Source organism: Astyanax mexicanus, chromosome 1 (genome assembly GCF_023375975.1).
Source record: "Astyanax mexicanus isolate ESR-SI-001 chromosome 1, AstMex3_surface, whole genome shotgun sequence".
Lineage (NCBI taxonomy): Eukaryota > Metazoa > Chordata > Actinopteri > Characiformes > Acestrorhamphidae > Astyanax > Astyanax mexicanus.
Window position 1 is genome coordinate 123661798 of NC_064408.1, and position 20703 is coordinate 123682500.

The following is a 20703-nucleotide window of genomic DNA, read 5'->3' on the forward strand; positions in this document are numbered from 1 at the left end:
TTGCTCGCAAAATTTGTGTTTCATTTGTGGTGTTTTTTTATAGCATTCGTCCTGGAAACACATCTTAATGTGTGCAATAGGATGTTGTTATACCATTTTTATTTCAAAATTGTACACACATTCTCTACTGCATACAGGTCAGAAATGCAGACAGGCTGGTCCAGTACCCATACCCTTTTCTTTCACAGCCATGCCTTTGTAATATGTGCAGCATGTGGTATGCATTTTCTTGTTGAAAGAACAAATACTGGCCCTAAATTGCTAGCTTGCATCCCAACTTTTTGGAATGTGCTGCAGGAATAAGATGTAGAAATGGATGTATATAAATAAAATTAAGAGTCAAGCGTAGCAGACTAAACATTAAATATTTTTAGTTCATGCTGTCTGCAGTGAAATAAAATCAGAGTAAATATAAGAACAATGTTGACATGTTGACATGTTAAGATCATATTATTTATAGTCTTCAGGCAAATTGCTTATTTTTTCAGTTTTTGTGTGATTTCATATACTTTGAGTTTTTCAGATTTTTAACAGAACAAAAATAAAATTAATAAATGTGTTTATAAATCAGCCTCCAGAGAAGTGAAAGTGCAGGCATATTTACATTGCACAATGCAAAATCAATCAGTGCTGTAGTGGCACTCTGTTTCTTGCAACTCCTTTTGTACTACCTTTTGCCGTCAGTCTAACAACCAGGCTCTTACAAATGCTTTCTGTAAGATACTAGGTTTTAATTTCTGTAAAAAAGATATGGATCACTCTTGTTCTTGTTGGATGTGATTTTCACATTCAATTACTGTTTGGGTCAAAATGTGCTTATTGTTTGTTTATTTTTTTAAACTTTGAATATTCTAAATAAATAAATGCAATAAAAGCACAGCTTTTAAATAAAGCTGACATGCCAACTTAATCACATTAATTTTATCTCCTCAGAAATTAAGGGCCCTACTTTATTATCAACTGCTCACCATGCAACTTGATTTAGGGTGTGTCAGTGTGTCTTTGCTATCACAACAAAGAGAAAAATATACATTGTGCAGCTCAAAACGCACCAAAAGCATACGGCACAGCTACCTGGAAGCATCCAATGGTTCCCATTGGTGTAGATGCATTCAAAAGCACCATTGCTGATTTAGTGCTGCAGGTGGAAGGCATGAAAATAGACTGTTGCTATTAGTGTAAGATTAGGGCTCATAAAATCACAGATAATTTTGCAGTCACAGATTATTTTTATCATTTATTATTTTGCAGTCACAAATAATTGTCTTTTGGGCTGATTGTACACATTGAGAGTCAAGCACCGCAGCAAAGTTAGTGGGGATCAGTTTTAATCTTGTAATCTTTATCCTGATTCTCTATGACCAGAACTAGCTAAACTGTTCCACCTCTTCTGGTGTAACACCTAAACATTGGTCCTGTTTACCACCAGTAAGATGAGCCAAAACAAAGTACTTGGCATTTAGTGCAGATGGCATAATAAAAATGTGGTTGTGTGAATAAAAATAAGACAGAATGACAGAATGAAGGTTACATGCTCCTCTACTGGTGTGCCTGGTGACTACAACTAGATACAATACAAATCCCACAATGCCATGTGTTTCACAACATTAACACCTAACTTTCCCAACACTCTGCTTGCCCGTGAGGCACATCACACACACAGCAAAGTGTCCTCCGTTAGAGCACAACAGTCGATATTGACGGAGTAAAAATAAACATCATGTTCATTTATCTCACAATAAGTTAATGAAATAATGATCAATTAAGACCTACCTGAGTGTCTCCAGTTTGCATTGTGGATCCTCCAGTCTGGCAGAAAGCAGCTTCACTCCTGACTTTCCTGGGTAGTTGTAGGTCAGATCCAGCTCTTTCAGGTGGGATGGGTTTAAAATCAGAGCTGAAGCCAGAGAAGAACAGCCTTTCTTTGTGATCATACAACCAGATAATCTGCAGACAGAGCAAAAAATGTGAGTGAGTGAAAGAAAACAAGAATGTAGGAAAGAGCAACAAGTAAGGAAGACAATGCACTTTGAGATTCAATAGATGCTTTCTTCATATTAACTTCAGCTAAAATAGTTTTTGCTTGTGCATCACAATTTTGTGTGATATGTCTCAAATGTTCATTCAAGTTGGACACTCTTAAGATGACTACAGACCCATACGAGTTTGTATTTGTTTGTTTGTTGTACTCTGTCCTTCGTGAGACACTTTTTCTTGTGTGATTTGTTATAATATAATCATGGTAAACACCTGGATTTCACAATTAGACCTGTATAACCTCAAAACAAAAATCACAGAAACACTGACCTGACAATCTGCAGTTTACAGTGTGAACTCTTCAGTCCAGAAGAGAGTAGCTCCACTCCTGAATCCTGCAGGTCATTGTTACTGAGGTCCACTTCTTTCAGGGAGGAGTTTTCCAGGTTTATAATTGATCCCAGAGTTTCACACGTCTTTACTCCAAGATTGCATGAAGCTAGTCTAAAAACAAGAATAAACAACAGATTTTACAATGAACTCAAAGAAGGATATTTGAATGAATAGACAAATAATAGAATACTGAATTAAACTGTAAAATGTATTGTCTGTCTAAAGTACTGGTGTTTCTTTATACTGAAATAAGTTAAAATGGACAAAGAAAAAAATTAAAAAGCAGAGGAAGAGCAAGGGGGCTTTTCAGGGTATGTGAATTTACTGACCCTGTAATTTTTCTTTCTGCCCCTTAAAACTTAAGATGTAGGAATGGATGTATATTAATAAATATTTCTTTCTTTCTAAGACTGTTCACATGTTGAGATCACATTGTTTATATTCTTCAGGTAAATGTTTTTTTTTTCATTTGTGTGATTTCATAAACCTTTACTCACTTATTCAGATTTTTAAGAGAACAAAAATAAAATTATTAAATGTGTTTATTGGTGTATATCGGTAAATCAGCCTCCAGAAAAGTGAAATGCAAGCATGTTTACATTGCACACATTAAACTAGAACAGTGTGTAAAATCAATCAGTACTTTCTTTAAGATCAAATGCACACCATGCAGCTTGATTTTGGGCACGTCAGTGTGCCTTTGCTATAATAACGTAGGAAAAAGTACACATTGTACAATTACACTTAATTGTATAGTCTGGTATCAGGCAAAGAGGACAGATCCTTAATTATTCAACTCAAAAGATTAAGGTGGTTTTGATTCTTTTTAACTTAGAATCCTTAATGTGCTGAATAAATGTTGGCAGATGAATGCTTGTATTGCACAGCTCAAACCACTCCTTCATTTTCATCTTAAACAATATCTATTGGAATAAACAGGAGATTATTTCCGGTAGAAGAGAAAACCTATTGAACTAATGCCTCACAGTAACAGCAACAGTGTGTACTGTACTGAGATGTACAGTAAGATATTAAGTTTCTAAATATGCAGATTTTGATGTTACAAATAAATTCTGATAAATATTCATCATGTTGTATTGTTCAACATTTCTCTAAAGCATACTGATATGTGATTTTATTAGTCAAATATCCCAGCACTATTTTAGTGTGTATCTGTAGAGGATGTACATTCATTTGAACCAAAAACACATAACACATAAGTTGCCTAAACTATTAAACTATTTTCTTAAGGCTGTTAAGTGCTAAAAATCAGCAGTTCATAAAAAAAACTGAATGAAGACCTGAATTAAAAATACTTACAGAGCTCTTCTGGATATTTTGACTACTGGCAGCAGCTTCAGAAGACACTCCTCTGATGAATGATATTTACTGAGGTCAAACTCATCCAGCTCTTCTTCTGAGTTCACCAACACAAACACCAGAGCTGACCACTGAGCAGGAGAGAGGCTGGCCTGATGAAGACTACAGTCAGCACCTCCACCAAGGTATTTCTGAACTTCCTGCACTAGAGAGTGATCATTCAGTTCATTCAAACAGTGGAACAGATTAATAGATTTCTCTGAAGAGGAGCTCTCCTCAATCTTCTTCTTGATGTATTTGACTGTTTCCTTGTTGCTGTGAGAGATCCTCTCTGATGGGGTCAGTAAGTCTCGTAATAGAGTCTGATTAGACTCCAGTGAGAGACCCAGAAGGAAACGAAGGAACAGGTCCAGGTGTCCACTCTCACTCTGTAAGGCTTGGTCTACAGCACTGCTGAGGAAGTCAGTCATCGTTGACCTGCTGAAAAGCTTGAAAGCTTTACTGGTTTGTTGTTCAGTGGATTGTTCTTTTGGAATTTGTCTGTTGAGAAATGCATATAAAGCAGCGAGGAACTCCTGAACGCTCAGATGTACAAAGCTGAAGACCTTCCCTAGGTGCAGCTCATGTTGCTCCCTGAAGATCTGGGTACACACTCCTGAGTACACTGATACTTCTCTAATATCGATGCCACTCTCTCTTAGATCTTCCTCATAGAAGATCAGGTTTCCTTTCTCTAGCTGCTGGAACGCCAGTTTTCCCAGAGCCAGAATACTTTCTCTAGTCTGCTGAGGATCAGGGTCACTTTTCCCACTGTACTTCTGGTTCTTGTGTTTGATCTGAAAGATCAGGAAGTGTGTGAACATCTGTGTCAGGGTTTTGGGGATTTTTCCACTCTCAGCTTCACTCAGCATTCTCTCTAGAACAGTGGCTGTAATCCAGCAGAAGACTGGTATGTGGCACATGATATAGAGGCTTCTTGAAGACCTGATGTGTGTGAAGACTTTGTTGGCCAGTTCCTGATTCCTGATTCTCTTACTGAAATACTCCAGTTTCTGAGGGTCACTGAAACCCCGCACTTCTGTTACCTGATCAACACACTCAGGAGGAATCTGACTGACCGCCGCTGGTCGAGAGGTGATCCAGAGAAGAGCAGAGGGAAGCAGATTCCCCTTGATGAGATTCGTCAGCAGAACATCCACTGAGGTTTGCTCTTCTATATCTACCAAGTTCTCATTGTTCTTGAAATCCAGAGGCAATCGACACTCATCCAGACCATCAAAGATGAACATGATCTTGTATCCTTTATAATGTCTTGGTTTTAAATCCTGTGTTTCTGTGAAGAAGCTCTGAAGAAGATTCAACAGACTGAGCTTCTCCTTCATCAGATTCAGCTCTCTAAATGGAAGTGGAAATATAAAGAGAACATCCTGATTTACTTCTCCTTCAGCCCAGTCCAGAATGAACTTCTGCACTGAGACTGTTTTTCCAATTCCAGCAACTCCTTTAGTCAGTACAGTTCTGATGGGCTGGCTCTGTTCTGGTAAGGGTTTAAAGATGTCATTGCATTTGATTGGTCTTTCCTGAGTTTGCCTTTTCCTGGATGCAGCTTCAATCTGCTTCACCTCATGTTCCTGATTAACATCTCCACCCCCTCCTTCTGTGATGTAGAGCTCTGTGTAGATCTCATTCAGAAGTGCTGAGTTCCCATAGCCTGAAATTCCTTCATTAATTCTCTGATATTTATCCCTCAGTTTGGATTTGAGCTTTTGTTGACATGCTGGGGTTAATTCTGACAACAGAGGAAGACAATAAGTAAAATGTAATCAGCTGTGATCATGCATTAGATCCCAGTGTAGAACAACACCATGACATAATACTTTGACATAAAGACTGTAGTATGGTTTATTTGTAGCAGCTGTAGTTGATTTAGATATATTGAATATGTCCATACAAAATCAGTAAGTGTTAAATTTAAGGACTACAGTTGATGCTGTGATTCATTATCCTACAATTACAGAATCCAATTAATTATTGTTTTTCCCTTTGGGACTTCACTGAGAAAATAAATTAGCACTTTAGGTTGGTACCCATGGTCATGACCCAAAACTCTTACTGCTCTGTAATGTGTTTGCAATGTCTGTCTGCTTCATGTTCCTCAGGATGTGCAGTGTAATCGTCAACACCCCCTCCCTCTGATCATCCTCCAACTCTCTCTCAGAGCATGCAGGGTAATCTGGACTCAGGAGCTTCTTGAATGTGTTCAGCTCGTTCTTCACTAGAGAGAAAAACTTCTCCTGCAGTTCCTGATTACGAACAAATATCAGAGAATCACTAAAGCTGTTACAGTACAGCGAGAAAAATGATGAGACTGATCTGAGGATATCAATATTAACATTATTACAGTTATAATACTCCAGAAAAGGAAGGTGAATAAAGTATGATTTGCATCAAAATTTTAAAGTGAAATGAAAATAAAATGTAAAAGAAATCAGGGAGATCCCCGTCAAATATATGGTTTAGGACTTACCTTAAATATGTGGTCCAGCTTTTCACAGTATTTGTTTTTTTTCTTCTTACTGAGGATAAACAGAAGATCCACACTGTAATGCACCATAATAAATGATCTGACCTAAAAAGTTTTTGTTTCAGTAAAATATGCTGCAATTACTAATAAAATAAAGAAAATCAGACTAAAAAAATAAAAGAAAGACCTTTAATTAAAATATGAATTAAACCAATACTTTTCTAAATGTTTCTTAAAGGTGAGAAATGAGCTTAAGAAAGGAAACAACCAGAACGTTTTTCAGTGTGACAAAATTTGTTTTAAAGTATTATTGTACTAAAACACATTTTGCCCAATCTTGGATGTATTTACTCACCCCAGCAACTGAGATGGTAAATACACGCACAACAAACTATTTAAATCTACTCCCTGCCATTTAAGAAGCAATAAATGTCACGTTTTCAAAAGCACTATGTTTCTTTTCCACCAGACATAAAAAGGACTTTGTGATTTTGGGCCCCAGATGCCGCTAATGCGATCTGTGTAATGAAGCTTTGAGTGAAGAATCTTTTTTGTTGTTTTGGTTACGGTTAGGAGAAATTATTCAGTGCTTTTATAAGCTTTAGTTTACCATCAATAATATTTTAGAAACAGTAGCAGAGCAACTTCAGAACTCAGAGGTAGCATTTATTGGGTTTAATTCAGGATAAAAGAGGACAGAACAGAGCAAGTAGGTAAAATCAGCCCCTCCACTAAACTACACACAAATAAACACAACAGGAAACATCAAGGGTTGAAGAAATAAACAAGGTCATGTAAATTTATTGTACAATAAGTTGATAACTTAATTATCACAACAGGCCTACTCACCTCACCCAACACATCCCAAACACTCTCCATTCAGGATTTTGGCACCAGCACCATCAACAGGTCAGTGAAATAGTACTAACATATCCAGCTACTGTCTCTATATGTAGATTATGGGTGTGTGATACATATTGTCTACGATAATATATGAATTACTGTGTTAATGATGTGCAAGCTGATGTTATCGAGTATGCTAATCACTGGGGGAAAAACAACAATGAAAATGCCTTTAATCCACTTGTTCACTGCAAACATTGAGAATGACCATGCAACGAGCTAGCATAGGCTAACCATGCTATTACACTGGCAAGTGAAATGTCTATGATGTTGTCCCAAGTTTGTCTTGTGAGTGCACTGTTTATCAGTGTGGGGATTTAGCACAGATGCTAATACAGCAAGCTACCTATCAAGCCATCTACTTTCATTCACGCTTTATTTTCCTCCAAACTGATGACACATCGGCACTGTGCTTAAGTGTCTTTCTCTCATACTCACACACACATAAACACACAAACAACTGATGGCACATTTCTTCTTTCCAGGTTGTTAAAGGTGGAATATGGAGCTACACAGTGTTTTTTTCCCCAACTAAAGCTCTCAGTTAAAATCAATTACTCAGCACATTAAAATATTCTCATTTATACTGACATATAAAATAAAGCAAAAAATGATCTAGTCTGCAAGACTCAACTCTAGGGTCATTTATGACCCACCATCGCGATGGATGGTAACCATCGCGGTGCCAAGCCCACTTTTTTGTTTTTCCAGAAACATGCACTGACCTTCTTTAGGTCTCCTTCACCTAAAACTTTAGCAGGGATTGTACGGAAAATGATCAAATTAGGTATATAACATATGAATTAGAGTCAGGGATGAAAATTAAAATACCCTACTGCTACAAATATGCCTAACTGGCATATTATATAATTTATTATTCTATTATTAGAATATTATTATTAGGATATTATTATTTATATTTAGGTTACAGCTTGTCTTCGTTTTTTTTCTACATTTTTTCTGTATTTTAAACATTTCATGTTATTCACGCAAATAGACTAAGCCTGCTGGTTGTGTGTCGGGAACCTTGCTCATTGTCAACCAGTGTTGGGCACCTTACTTTGAAAAAGTAATTAGTTATAGTTATTTCTCCAAAAAAGTAACTTAGTTACTAACGGAGTTACTCCACTATAAAAGTAACTACCAGGAAAAGTAACTATTGCTTTACTTTTGTTACTCGCCCCATAAAAAAATAACAAAAGAAAATAAATTATGTCATTTCTATTATTATTAGAAAAATAACAAACGATAATAAACCCAAAATGTTGACAAAAATATAATCTAACGAATTTCAAAACATAGAAACGAAAAACGTTAAAATGGTATTAATATAACAGTTTAACAGCTAGATAAAACAGTTACATGGATTTATATTTATGTTCAGTACACAGACTTAATAACTAGCTTAATATAGCAGACAGGCTTTCTGCTGTCGAGCATTTTAACAGATGCTTATTCTCACTCAATAGCTGGAGTTTTTGAAATGAAAAATTAAAAGAGAAAAGAACTTTGACTGAACATGAATTTATTTTATTTCACTTTGCTTAACTTCCACCGCATCTCCACGAGAACCTGTAAAGAAAGAGCGGAATGCAGCGCAGCACTGCGACCAAAGTGAGAGCTCCGTGACAGATAATTAGATCACACTAAAGATGGTCCGACAAATAAATAAACTCATTATTTCATACATTTAGCACGTTTAATCAGCTTCTCCTCATCCATTTCTCATATTCTTGTGAGACAGTGTACGAAGTTGAGTCAACCCCTTTCAGTGAAAAGTCTCTTTTTATCACATATCTCTCGTTTAAAATGAACTATTTTACATACTTATTTGAAGTAAGGCTGATTTCTAAAAAATCTAACTTTGGTGTACAGCAGCCGTAAGTAGATAAGTTACTCTTCACCTGCAGCACACCCTCAACTCAGAAACTTATCAAATTACGCTATCTTTGCTTAACACAAGTGCAATGTAAATTTCAGCTCAACATCGCTAACAACTAATTAGATATTTTAGAATGAGATATTTACGAAACATAAAAAACTACTACTCAAATCTTTTATTTCGAAAGATTTTCGGGGATACAGTGCAGCTCCTGCAAATTAAGAATACTGAACCAGTAGGATTAAATAAAGAAACGGGGCCTGAAATATTTATTTGATGAAAATAATGCATAAAATATGATTGATTAGAATCAAAGTGGGGAATTGTGATGGAAATGTATTTATTTAATGTGATTCATAATCAATAAGGAGGGTAAATTATTCCTAAATCATGTACTTGATTTTGACTGAAGATATTGACAAGCTTAGAAGATTAGAATGTGCATACGTGGCTCACATGGGCGTGCAGGACAGGTGACCACACGATCACATCCCTCAGGCATCAACCATAAAACATACGTGGCACAAGTTACTGACCAGTGTACTGGAAGGTTCTGGAAGCTACGTGTCACTAAAGTGTAAGCTTCACCCTGGCCCCAGGCTGTAGGAATGCACGGTCAAGACTGGCCAGGTAATATACCAGGATACACAGACTTTTTACCATATAAGGCAATGCTTTTTACCATATAAGGCAATGCTTTTTTATCATGTAAGGCAATGGCCTGAGGGGACCTAAAAAGGTTCAAATACCCTGAGATGTTGGCTATACGGGGGGAGAGACTTGAACACATGCTTTGAAATGTATTCTGTCTTTTCTCCAATTAAATAATTGCTACTCACTTGATCCAGACTCAGATTGTTCGTGTTTGTTCAGTCACTAATCTTTATTTTCCACCACACCAGCGCTTTAAAATGCCGGAGTCACACAGAGCGAGCTTGAAAGAGCGCGCGGCATTGCGATAAAAAAAAAAAACGTTTTAATAAACAAGGTCCTATCAAGTGTAGTAAAATGTATGGTATTAAATGGTATTAAATTCACATATTTACTAATATTCCACCAAGAGAAATCAGGCAAAATGCGCCGCGCTGTGCTCTCTCTCTCCCTCTCTCTCTCTCTCTTTCGCAGCGCAGAGCTGAATTCAGCCCAAGGCTAAAAATAATATAAAAATTCAGTTTAGTTAAATAAATTAAGATGAGTAAGGACCTGTGAAGTTAATCAAATATTGTCAAATATAAAGGATAGGTTTTAGGTTTTGGTGAGCTGTTTCAATTATTTGAAACTGAAACTAACTGAAACTGATATTATTCTGCGCACTATTAAAAAGCCTTTGATTATGTTTTAAATGAGTTTTTATTTTATATTAATTATTTTTTATATTCATTTGAAATATATGTTTATTATTTTATTGATCAAATTATTTTTTTCTTCATAAGATATAAATTCTTTATTTTTTATGTATCAAATTTTATGATCTTTTTAAAGTGTCCTATTTTTCCTTTTTAAGTATATATTTTATTCGTCTATAGTAAATGTTAGTTTTTATTTCTAATTTTTGAAAAATATTTTTAATCCCTTTTAAACTGTAAATGCTCAGTGGCACTGTAAGTGAGGGTCCCCCTCCAGTGTAAATAATTGATTGCTTGATTAATAATCAGTGTTGCAAACCCAGTTTTTACATAAACAATAAACAGAATAAAGAATAAAATAACATTGCTGGTGTATCTTCACAGGGTGAAGGCGCAGTTTCCTATGCACTCTTAAAATAGGAATGCACAGAAGTCAGCGCGCACCTGCCTCTTAAAGGGGATGGATACTGACACACTGATTAATTTATTTCACGTTACGCCCAAAACACACCCATGAATAATTATGGGAATTAAAACACAGCAACCCCCACCCCCCAACGATATGATCGTCCATCGCGATGTTTCACTGTAAACATCGTCATATGCCAATTAAGGAGACATCGCCCAACCCTACTCAACACACTGCACAATAATTGTTGTCCCCTTCCCAAGTCAACAACCAGCACCAGGGAACAGCATTTTTATTTGCCTGATACCACTGATATGAACAAAATTTTATGAAGCCAATTTAATACTCATCCTTTTATTTACAATAAAAAACATTATTAAAAACTAAAGAAATCTGGTATACCACTTGGTTTACACATATTAAATATATTGTTTCCTTTAATATACTAAGTAAGTAAATGGGTACCAGCTTTATTATTACTAGAACAATATAATACATTTATAAACACATTTTTAATTAATGCAAAATATTGTTTATTATCGTTACTGACAAAACAACAGAAATTACTAAGATATCATTTTTTTATGTATCACACATCCCTAATAAACATATATGTGTAAATCTCCAACCTGTAGCTGATACTGTAATTTACTCACATTGTTCAGGTCAGTCAGTCTAATGTAAATCCCGCCTCCCCATCACACCCAGCTGTGTACAGAGAAACTCACAGATCTTACAGAGGACCTCCTATGTGTGTGTGTGTGTGTTATATGCAATAAATAGGTAAATTACTGGAATAATCTGTAAAAAGGCTTTGGTGTTTCACTCACTGTGGGTCAGAGGTCATATCTTCACTGCTGAAATAAGGAGGACCCCCCATGGACTGATCACTCTCCATAGACACACAGCTGGGCTCTGGAGAAGCTCTCTGGGTTTCAGTTCTGTTAACATTAAACACAGAGAAACTCCAGCATTTACACAGTGAACTCCAACACACAGCACATCTTTAATAAAGATCAGGAACTGAAGAGCTTCACTCTCAGAACAGAACAGTAGTTTAGTGCAGTGATGTACCGAGACCCAGAGCTTCCTCCTCCACTGCTGAAGTTTAGAGGATGATGCATGGACCAGTCACTCTTCATAGACACTCCACTGGGGGCTGGAGATGCTGCTCTCTCCTCCCTGAAAACAGATCTTCATGATGATCCATGATCAGAGTAAATTATAGAGTAATGGCTTCCTTTACAAAAACTTATTCACAAGTTCCAAACGAAATTCTTCATATCCGTCCCAGAAGCAGCCTTAAGCGCTCTGTCAGCTGCCCCAAATTGATAAATGGTCACCCAATAAATATTTGTATTTGGGTTATCTTTACTGTATGTATTATATATATATATATATATATATATATATATATATATATATATATATATATATATATATATGTGACTAGTTAATAACATGTATTGGTAAGAGCTACACAATTACACAATTATACTGTATTATAAACTACAAGGTATATTTTTCCTCCAATGGAATTATACGGAACTCTAACAGAGATATAGATCAAAACAGAATCTAACAGGTGTTTCTGTAAGAAGCTTCATTCCACAGTTTAAATAACATACCCAATCACTTCCATCTGATCTAAACAAAATGCAGCAAATCAGGATTTCCTCATTTCTGCTGGGAATATAATATAAACCATTTTCATAAATATAAGAAACACATTCTACTATAAGAATAACGAGCTGGTTTGTTAAGCATTTTTCTTCTAGTTAAATAGAGCACAGGGTTCTGACTCTGGTTCAGTAGAACCTATGTTTTCATCATTTTAAAACTGTAAAATATGCAGGACACTAGTCCAGGATTAGAGCTGCAACATTACATTACAAAACTACTTTACAAATTAAACCCATCACTTAATTTACGCACTTTAGGACAGGAGGTCCTCCTCCACTGCTGGAGTTCTGAAGATCCATAATTTACTCTTCTTCATTCACACACAGCTCAACACTGCCGACACCGACCCCTGAGAACAGATCAGTCATTATAATAAAACCTTTATTCTTAGAATATGAATATTATTGTCTGGTCTGCATTAAACAAGTAACTGATGAACAAACGAAACAGAAAATGTTACGTAACAGTGTGATTTTCCCTCATTACAAATTATTCTACAGAGTATAGAGACATTTACTGTTGTTATAATTATTATAATTTAATTATAACTAGTAATATTACTACATTAAAAGAGATTATAAATATACACACTGTTCTATAATTGTTAATAATATTAATATTCTGTTGCTGAATTAGAATAGAAACATTATTTAAGTATTATATAAAACAGCAGGATTAAAAACACTAACACTCCACGTGATCTTGAGCTCCGTTGCTCCCCCTGCAGGATAAACAGCGCTACTACATACAAACACGTCTTTATAGCAGTTCCGTGTTTTTATCTACCCAACAGATCAAAGCCCACATTAAGCAATAATGCGCTTTAAACAGCATAAACTACGTTGTAATTGTGATCAATAAATATCAATATATATCTGCCCATTTCTCTTCAGTTTACAGCATAATTGATCTGTTACAGCTGATTGTTCTCCGGTCTGATCTAGACCAGGTCCAGGTTTGATTCAGGTCCGTTTCAGATCTTCATGCTGATCCTGGTTCTTCCAGTGTAATCGGACACTGAGCTGAGCTTAAAGAACCGGTTCTGGATCTGAGGAACCCTTAGAACCGGTTCAGTTCTACATTCTCTTCAGTTCTGAACTTACCGAGTGAATCCAGACTTCTGTCCTGTTGTAATGAAGGAAACTGGACTTACTTTTACTTTTTCCTTTACCTGCGTCTCACCTGTCTCTCTCTAAGCCCCCCACCCCATTCTCTCAGAGCGAATAGGCGCTGGTGGGGCGGAGCTACTGTTCGTTACTCGTCATTGTCAGCCAATTATATCGCACGGCTGAATGGAATGTTTGAACATTCACGAGCAAGACGTTTCTTCCTACACACCTGTAAAACCTGTTCGAGTGGTCTGTCGAGTTGTGCAAACCATCAAATGTGCTTCTCTTACCCACATTCGTAAAAGTTTTTCCGTGATTATTCTGTTTTTCATGGCTGCATTAAACAGACTGAGCTCACTGTCCTTATTTGCTTAAGGGTTACATAAAAGTAAATGGCAATTAACAAAAATAATAATTATAAACAATGAAAAAACAACAATCACCTCTATTAACCTAAATTTTACATCGATACAGTGATTTAGACTGTCCAATTATTCTATCTACACTCCTGCCAGGAGAATCCAGGAGAGTATGATGCTTTTTTGTATTCTCTTTAAATATATACTAGCACCGTTTGGCAAAGTAGCACAATTTGTCAGTGCACCTGCTGCTCTGTCTAGAACTATCTGAATAGGGTTCGAACATTTAACTTACTGTATTTACGGAAGCCCATCATAATTTACTGTTCATTACACAGTCTCAGTGAACCACAGCTGTCATTTACATATAAATACACATTATTTATGAATCAATTTTGTGTTATAATTTTAATAATTATAAATGCATTTATTTTAGCTAACACGTTCACTGTTCAATCAAAAAAGAATATATATATATATATTTTTGGAACGTCAGTGTGTGCCTGAGGACCTGTATAAACCTTATTCTGAATAATGATCGTTTACTATTTACCCAGGAGCCACTAAATAATTTCATTTACATCATAAATACAAATTCAGACACATTAAACAGCTAAACAATGTCTTCTTTATTACATCTGAACTGTTGCTGTTACACCAGCCTGATGCTTCATATACACTACCTAGCACTGAGCCTTGTGAAGCAGTTTTGTGTTAAATCGACCCTGTTCACTTTGTTTAACACAAGCACCAAGTTCACCTAACCCTCTATTTTTGTAAAAATATATTACTGTGAAAAATCTGACTTAACTTACCATGATAATGCACTATGTGTACTGAATATTGGAGTAAGATAAATTATATTGGGCAGATATAATCTGCTTCTGATAGCTATAAATATATGGGCCAATGACAAACATTTTCAACAGGACAATTTTAAAATCAGATAAATAAAAGTATCTTTTGTAATTGTTCAAACATTAAGAATGTTGTGTACATGTACATTCATATTAAAAAATTGTGTGTGGTCTTACAAAAGTCATGTGGTGCGATTATGATTTATCTTAAAATTAATTAATTTCCTAAATATTTTTACAAAAGTTATCTGCAGTGTCACATGTTTATAAACAAACTGCGTTATTTTTTATGTTTTTGTAAATAATGAAGTAATATTTTGTGATATATAATATCTCAGTCGCATTTTACCTGTAATTAACAGGCTAATGTTTTAGCCACAGAAAATACTTTTTATTTTATAATATTTACTGCTATTATAGATTATTCACTATTATTTTCCTCTTTTACCATTATCCTCTGAAACGAGCTGTGTTCAGTTTTTCTTGTGCTGAGAAAGGAGCATTGTCTCCATCTAGTGTCATTGAGATGTTCTGCATTTTATATAAATAATCTCTGGTATGTTTGTGCTCTTCTAATAATGAGCTAAACCATTATGTGCTACCAAAACAGATCAGTCTATAAAACATCTGCAGGACGTATTTGATGTAGTTAGAACCAAGATATTTACTAAGACTGGCTGATGGGCAACATTTGTTTTTTTTAGTTGTTAAATTAAACCTACATAAATTACAATAAATTCAAATATTAATCACTGTGTTTCCACAATTAAACCACACTAACATTTTAAAATATAAAATATCAAAACAATAGATGATTTGCTGTAGATGGAAATTTCCTTCTTGATATTAAATGCAGGTATTTGGGAGAATAAAACTAATATTGGTCTATTCAATAAATCATAAAGACTTTAAATTGATTACACATATTATAGAGCACAAGATGGTATTCAGAATTGTAGATATCTTTATCTACTTGAACCGTATGATATAAGAGGTAGCTTGTAATAGCTCGAAAGACAAAACAGTAAAAACAATTATTTTAAAAATATCTGTGTTTTATTTGTGACTGAGAGACTGGAGAGAAAAGAATACATAAATTAAAAGAAAAAGTAAACGTGTGAGAAGTTTAACTAAAATTAAAATTAGAACTGTGTAATAAAACCTAAAATATGTTAGCTAGATAATGCTAATAATCAATGAAACTAGGATCTTAAGCTAAGGTAAAATTTGAGGAGAATTTACTGTTACAGAGGAAACAAATCGGAGTTAGAATAATTTTCAGAATGGTGGCAAATGATTTTATCCAAATCGTTAAAAAAAAACTTTTTAGTCACAGAAAACAGATAATAAATGCTCTTTCTCCTCAGAAAGTTAGCTTAGTTAACATTAGGAAGCTAGCTAACATTCATATTAAAATTTTAATTAAGTCATCATCCAGACAAATTAACTTTGGCCTTACAAAAGTCATGTGGTGCGACCTTGATTTATCTTAAAATGAATTAATTTCCTTATTATTTTTATTTTAAAATTAACAGGCTGTTTGTTTTAGCCACAGAAAATACTTTTTATTTTATTATATATACTTCTATTATAGATTATTCCATTATATATTTCACTATTATTTTCCCCTTTTACCATGATCCTCTGAAAGGAACTGTGTTCAGTTTTTCTTGTGCTGAGAAAGGAGCACTGTCTCCATCTAGTGTTACTAAAATGTTCTGCATTTTATATAAATAATCTCTGGCGTGTTTGTGCTCTTCTAATAATGAGCTAAACCATTATGTGCTACCAAAACAGATCAGTCTATCTGCAGGACGTATTTGCTGTAGTCAGAACCAAGACATTTACCAATACTGGCTGATGGGCAACATTTGGGTTGTTTAGTTGTTAAATTAAACTTAAATAAACTACAATACATTTAAATATCAAACACTGTGTTCCCACAATTAAACCACACTAACATTTAAAAATATAAAATATCAAAATAATAGATGACCTACTGTGCATGGGGAGTTTCTTCTTGACATTAAATGCAGGTATCTGGGAAAATAAAACTAATATTGGTCTATTCAACAAATCATAAAGACTTTAAAATAATTACAACCATTATAGAGAACAAGATGGTATTCAGAATGACAGATATCCTTATCACCTTGAACCATATCATATAAAAGGTAGCATGTAATAGCTTGAAAGACAAAACAGTATAGCTAAGTATTATTAAAATATCTATCTTTTATTTCTGACTAAGAGAAACAGAAGAGAAATTAATATATGAATTGAAAGAAAAAGTTAAAATGTGAGAAATGTTTGGAAAAAAGTAAAATTAAGTTAAAACTGTGTCAATAAACGTAAAATCTATTAACTAGATAATGCTAATAAGCAATAAAACTAGGGTCTTAAGCTGAGGTAAAATTTGAGGATAATTTACTTTTAGAGAGGTAACTTAAATTAGCTTAAAACCGGACAGCAGAAAGAATAATTGTCAAAATAGTGGCAAATAATTTCGTCCAAACCATTAAAAAACGTTTTAGTCACAGAAAACAGTTAATAAATGCTCTTTCTCCTCAGAAACTTACATTCAGTAAGTTAAGCTATGAAACTAGCTAATGTATCCGATTCCTAACTTTTGACCTAAAAATCAGCATTTAATTAAACTGGTTAAATCAAAAGTTGTTTAATCTCATCAATTTACCCATTAATTATTAGCGTTTTCCTCAGTTTATTAAACAGTTTTGGAGAAACGGAGATAATTCACTGCTAACTCTGTTAGCTGCTAACAGGCTAATGTGACAGGAATCTGACAGGAGAGCGTCTCGCGCTGAATCACAGCGCGTATAAAGAGCGCGTGAGGGCAGCGCTAATATAAACTACTGCTTTATAATAATAAACATAATACGACCTCCAGAGGTTTTATAGATCTGTTCTGGTAGCGCATAATGTTTTATATCATTATTAAAAGAGCACAAACACCCCAGAGATTATTTATATAAAATGCAGAACATCTCAGTAACAGTAGTAAGAACACAGCACAGCTCCTTTCACAAGAAAAAGCCCTGAAGACCACAGCCCAGAAGATGAAGACCACCTGACCGAGAAGACCGGTAAGACCGCGGGGCCGCCCTGCTCCCCAGCTCCCGAGGACGGGGACGAGGGGCGCCGGCGGTCCAGCTCCCGGACTGGATGGCCCCTGGGGAGCAGCAGCAAAATTATTCCAACAGCCCTTATTACCAGTGTTGCCAACTCCTCAGTAAGGAAAGTAGCTATTGGCTGTCCTAAAAGTCGCTAGAAGTCGCTAAATGACGTCATCGCCTAATTTGCATAATACATGTTTTTGAAGCTGTAAAGGATTAGGGTTGTGGGAGAGAAAAAAGTGTGTAAAAAACACCATAAATGTGTTAGAAATGTTACAAATGAACAACTTCTGTTGCTTTTTAAATAGGAGGTCACTTTTTTACAGTAAGTTCATTTTTATGTGAATTACATAAATTAGTTTTTTGCCATGTTCTTAAATGTTATTATAAGAGCAGCAGTTAGCCGGAAGTGTTGTTCTACGTTTTTTAGTTTGTTTGTTTTATTTTATTTTTATTTTTTACGTTTTCTTAAGTTTTCTTTATTTTTAAACCTATCATAGACAAATTGTTCAATAGATATTTAGCTTTTTATAAAGAGTCAGACACTGTGGAGGAGGTGAGTGACAGGCTATGTGGTGAATGAGGTGAGTGAATGACTGATACTGTGTGAGTTAAATTAAGGGATTTCTGTTCGTGTCACACTGAAGACACATTAATATTTATACTTCTGCTCTGTAAATACAGAGCGGGGTCAGTCAGCGGCGGCTGTGGGCACGCGCGATTCATTTACAGTGTGTTGGTGGAGCGGTGTGTGTGTGTGTGGTCTGACAGTCAGATTGCAGTGTGAGTGGTGTGGGGCCGGGCTGAGGCAGCGCCCGCTGCAGCGCGGAGGACAGGAACTGAAGAGCGCGTGTTCATATCAGAGTCGCCAAAAGTCTCCAATAACACCACAAAAACTCGCTAGATTTGTCGCTACTCGCTTTTTTACAAAAAAAGTCGCTGGAGGGTCTGAAAAGTCGCTAAATATAGCGACAAAGTCGCTAAGTTGGCAACACTGCTTATTACTACAGTATTAAAGACCCTAAATTCTCATGCAGTTATTTTAATTAAATTAGCGTATGTGAAATTCTGATGTTTTACAAATTTTACGTAAAATTCGTTCAAACTTTACTGGCCCCCTGGTGGTTAAAACATAAATGCCCTTTAATTTAGAAGTGAGTGATGTATATTTATATAATAATATAAACATTTTAACACAAAATAAACAGAAAGCTCTAAACTCTTTTTTCAATCCAGATAATGTATATGCATTTATTAAAGAATATTTTCTCTTAACAAAACATTTATTTATTAGTTAACTTTTAATCCCTTAGTATAGTTTGTTACTTAAATGTCACATAAAATATTTATATTGGCTAATACCACTGTATAATGTTAATACTGAAGACTGCATTTCTGTCTCTTTTTTGTGTGACTAATGAATAATATTTAGCTAGTGTTTGTGATACTTATGCAAATAAATCAATATATTTTCAAAAAGGTGGAAATAATAGATGAACCGGTGGATGGGCCACATCAGGGACTGCGAGAGACACACACTTCTGTTCTGCTTCTGTTGCCTGAATAACTGTGGATATGATGGAGGTGTATTTTAATGCTGTAATTATGTGTGGAGGAAAAGAGACCCAAGCCTTTACTTTATAAAGAAACCAAGCTGCTCTCCTTCACCAGGAGCTGTATATAAAATGTATTTGAACATATATAATGTACAGAACTGTATTTATATTGTATCTCTACAAAATGTACAAAAAATGGGTACAAAGATGTCCTAGAATACAGAACGTTTACAACATACAAGACTTGCAGTTATTGTGTCAGTGAGTGAATGTGTTTGTGTGAAGTTCTAACTGCACAAAGAAGAGCAGATATTAATAACTTTAGTGCCCAGTGAGGGAAAGCTCCCGGTAATATAGGTAAGTGTTTCTAATAATGTGGCCAGTGAGTGGGAGCACAACGTAATGTATGTGTTCCAATATCAAACACTGTTTCCACAATTAAACCACACTAACATTTAAAAATGTCAAAATATTAGATGATGTGCTGTAGATGGGGAGTTCCTTCTTAATATTAAATATAGGTATCTGGGAGAATAAAACTAATATTGGTCTATTTAATAACTCATACAGTCTTTAAATCAATTACATCTATTATAGAGCACAAGATAGTATTCAGAATTATTACATTATCCACTTACCATATGATATAAAAGATAGCATGTAGTAGCTTAAAAGTCAGAATGGTATAGCTATTATAAAATATCTGCCTTTTATTTCTGACTGAGAAAAACTGAAGAGAAAAGAATATATGAATTAAAAGAAAAAGTGAACGTGTGAGTAATGTTTGAAAAACAGTAAAATTAAGCTGGAACTGTGTGAATAAACCTAAAACCTGCTAGCTAGATAACTAATATGTAATAAATCTAGGATCTAATGCTGAGGTTAAATGTGCTTAATAACAGATAGCAGCTAGAACAATTGCCTGTTTAAAAAACGTTTTGTCATAGAAAACAGTTAATAAATGCGTATCTCCATAGAAACTTTGGGTACATTCAGTAGCTAGCTTAGCTAACGCTAAGAGGCTAGCTAATTTAGTCGGTTCCTAACTTTTGACTTAAAGATCAGCATTTAATTAGACTTTTTAAATTGTTTAATCTCATCAATTTAGCCATAAATTATAAGTGTTTTTCTCAGTTTATTGAACAGTTTAAGAGAAACGGAGATAATTCACTGCTAACTCTGTTAGCTGCTAACAGGCTAATGTGACAAGAATCTGATAGGAGAGCGTCTCGTGTCGAATCACAGTGTGTA

The 20703-nt window shown here is 35.0% G+C and overlaps 1 protein-coding gene across 4 annotated transcripts in view; it reads right to left on the reverse strand.

Annotated features, from left to right (window-relative positions):
- The window catches only part of LOC111188569 (NLR family CARD domain-containing protein 3-like), a 223288-nt gene that overhangs the window by 97283 nt on the left and 105302 nt on the right, over positions 1-20703 (reverse strand). The window contains exons 10-11 of one of the 4 annotated variants that reach the window (XM_049468134.1): positions 2308-2481; positions 1774-1947 (exon numbers count right to left, since the gene is read on the reverse strand). The exons of the other annotated variants lie outside the window; for them this stretch is intronic. Of the exons in view, the coding sequence (XP_049324091.1) occupies positions 1774-1947; positions 2308-2481 (348 nt within the window). The remainder of the gene's footprint in view (positions 1-1773; positions 1948-2307; positions 2482-20703) is intronic. 4 annotated transcript variants of the gene reach the window in all.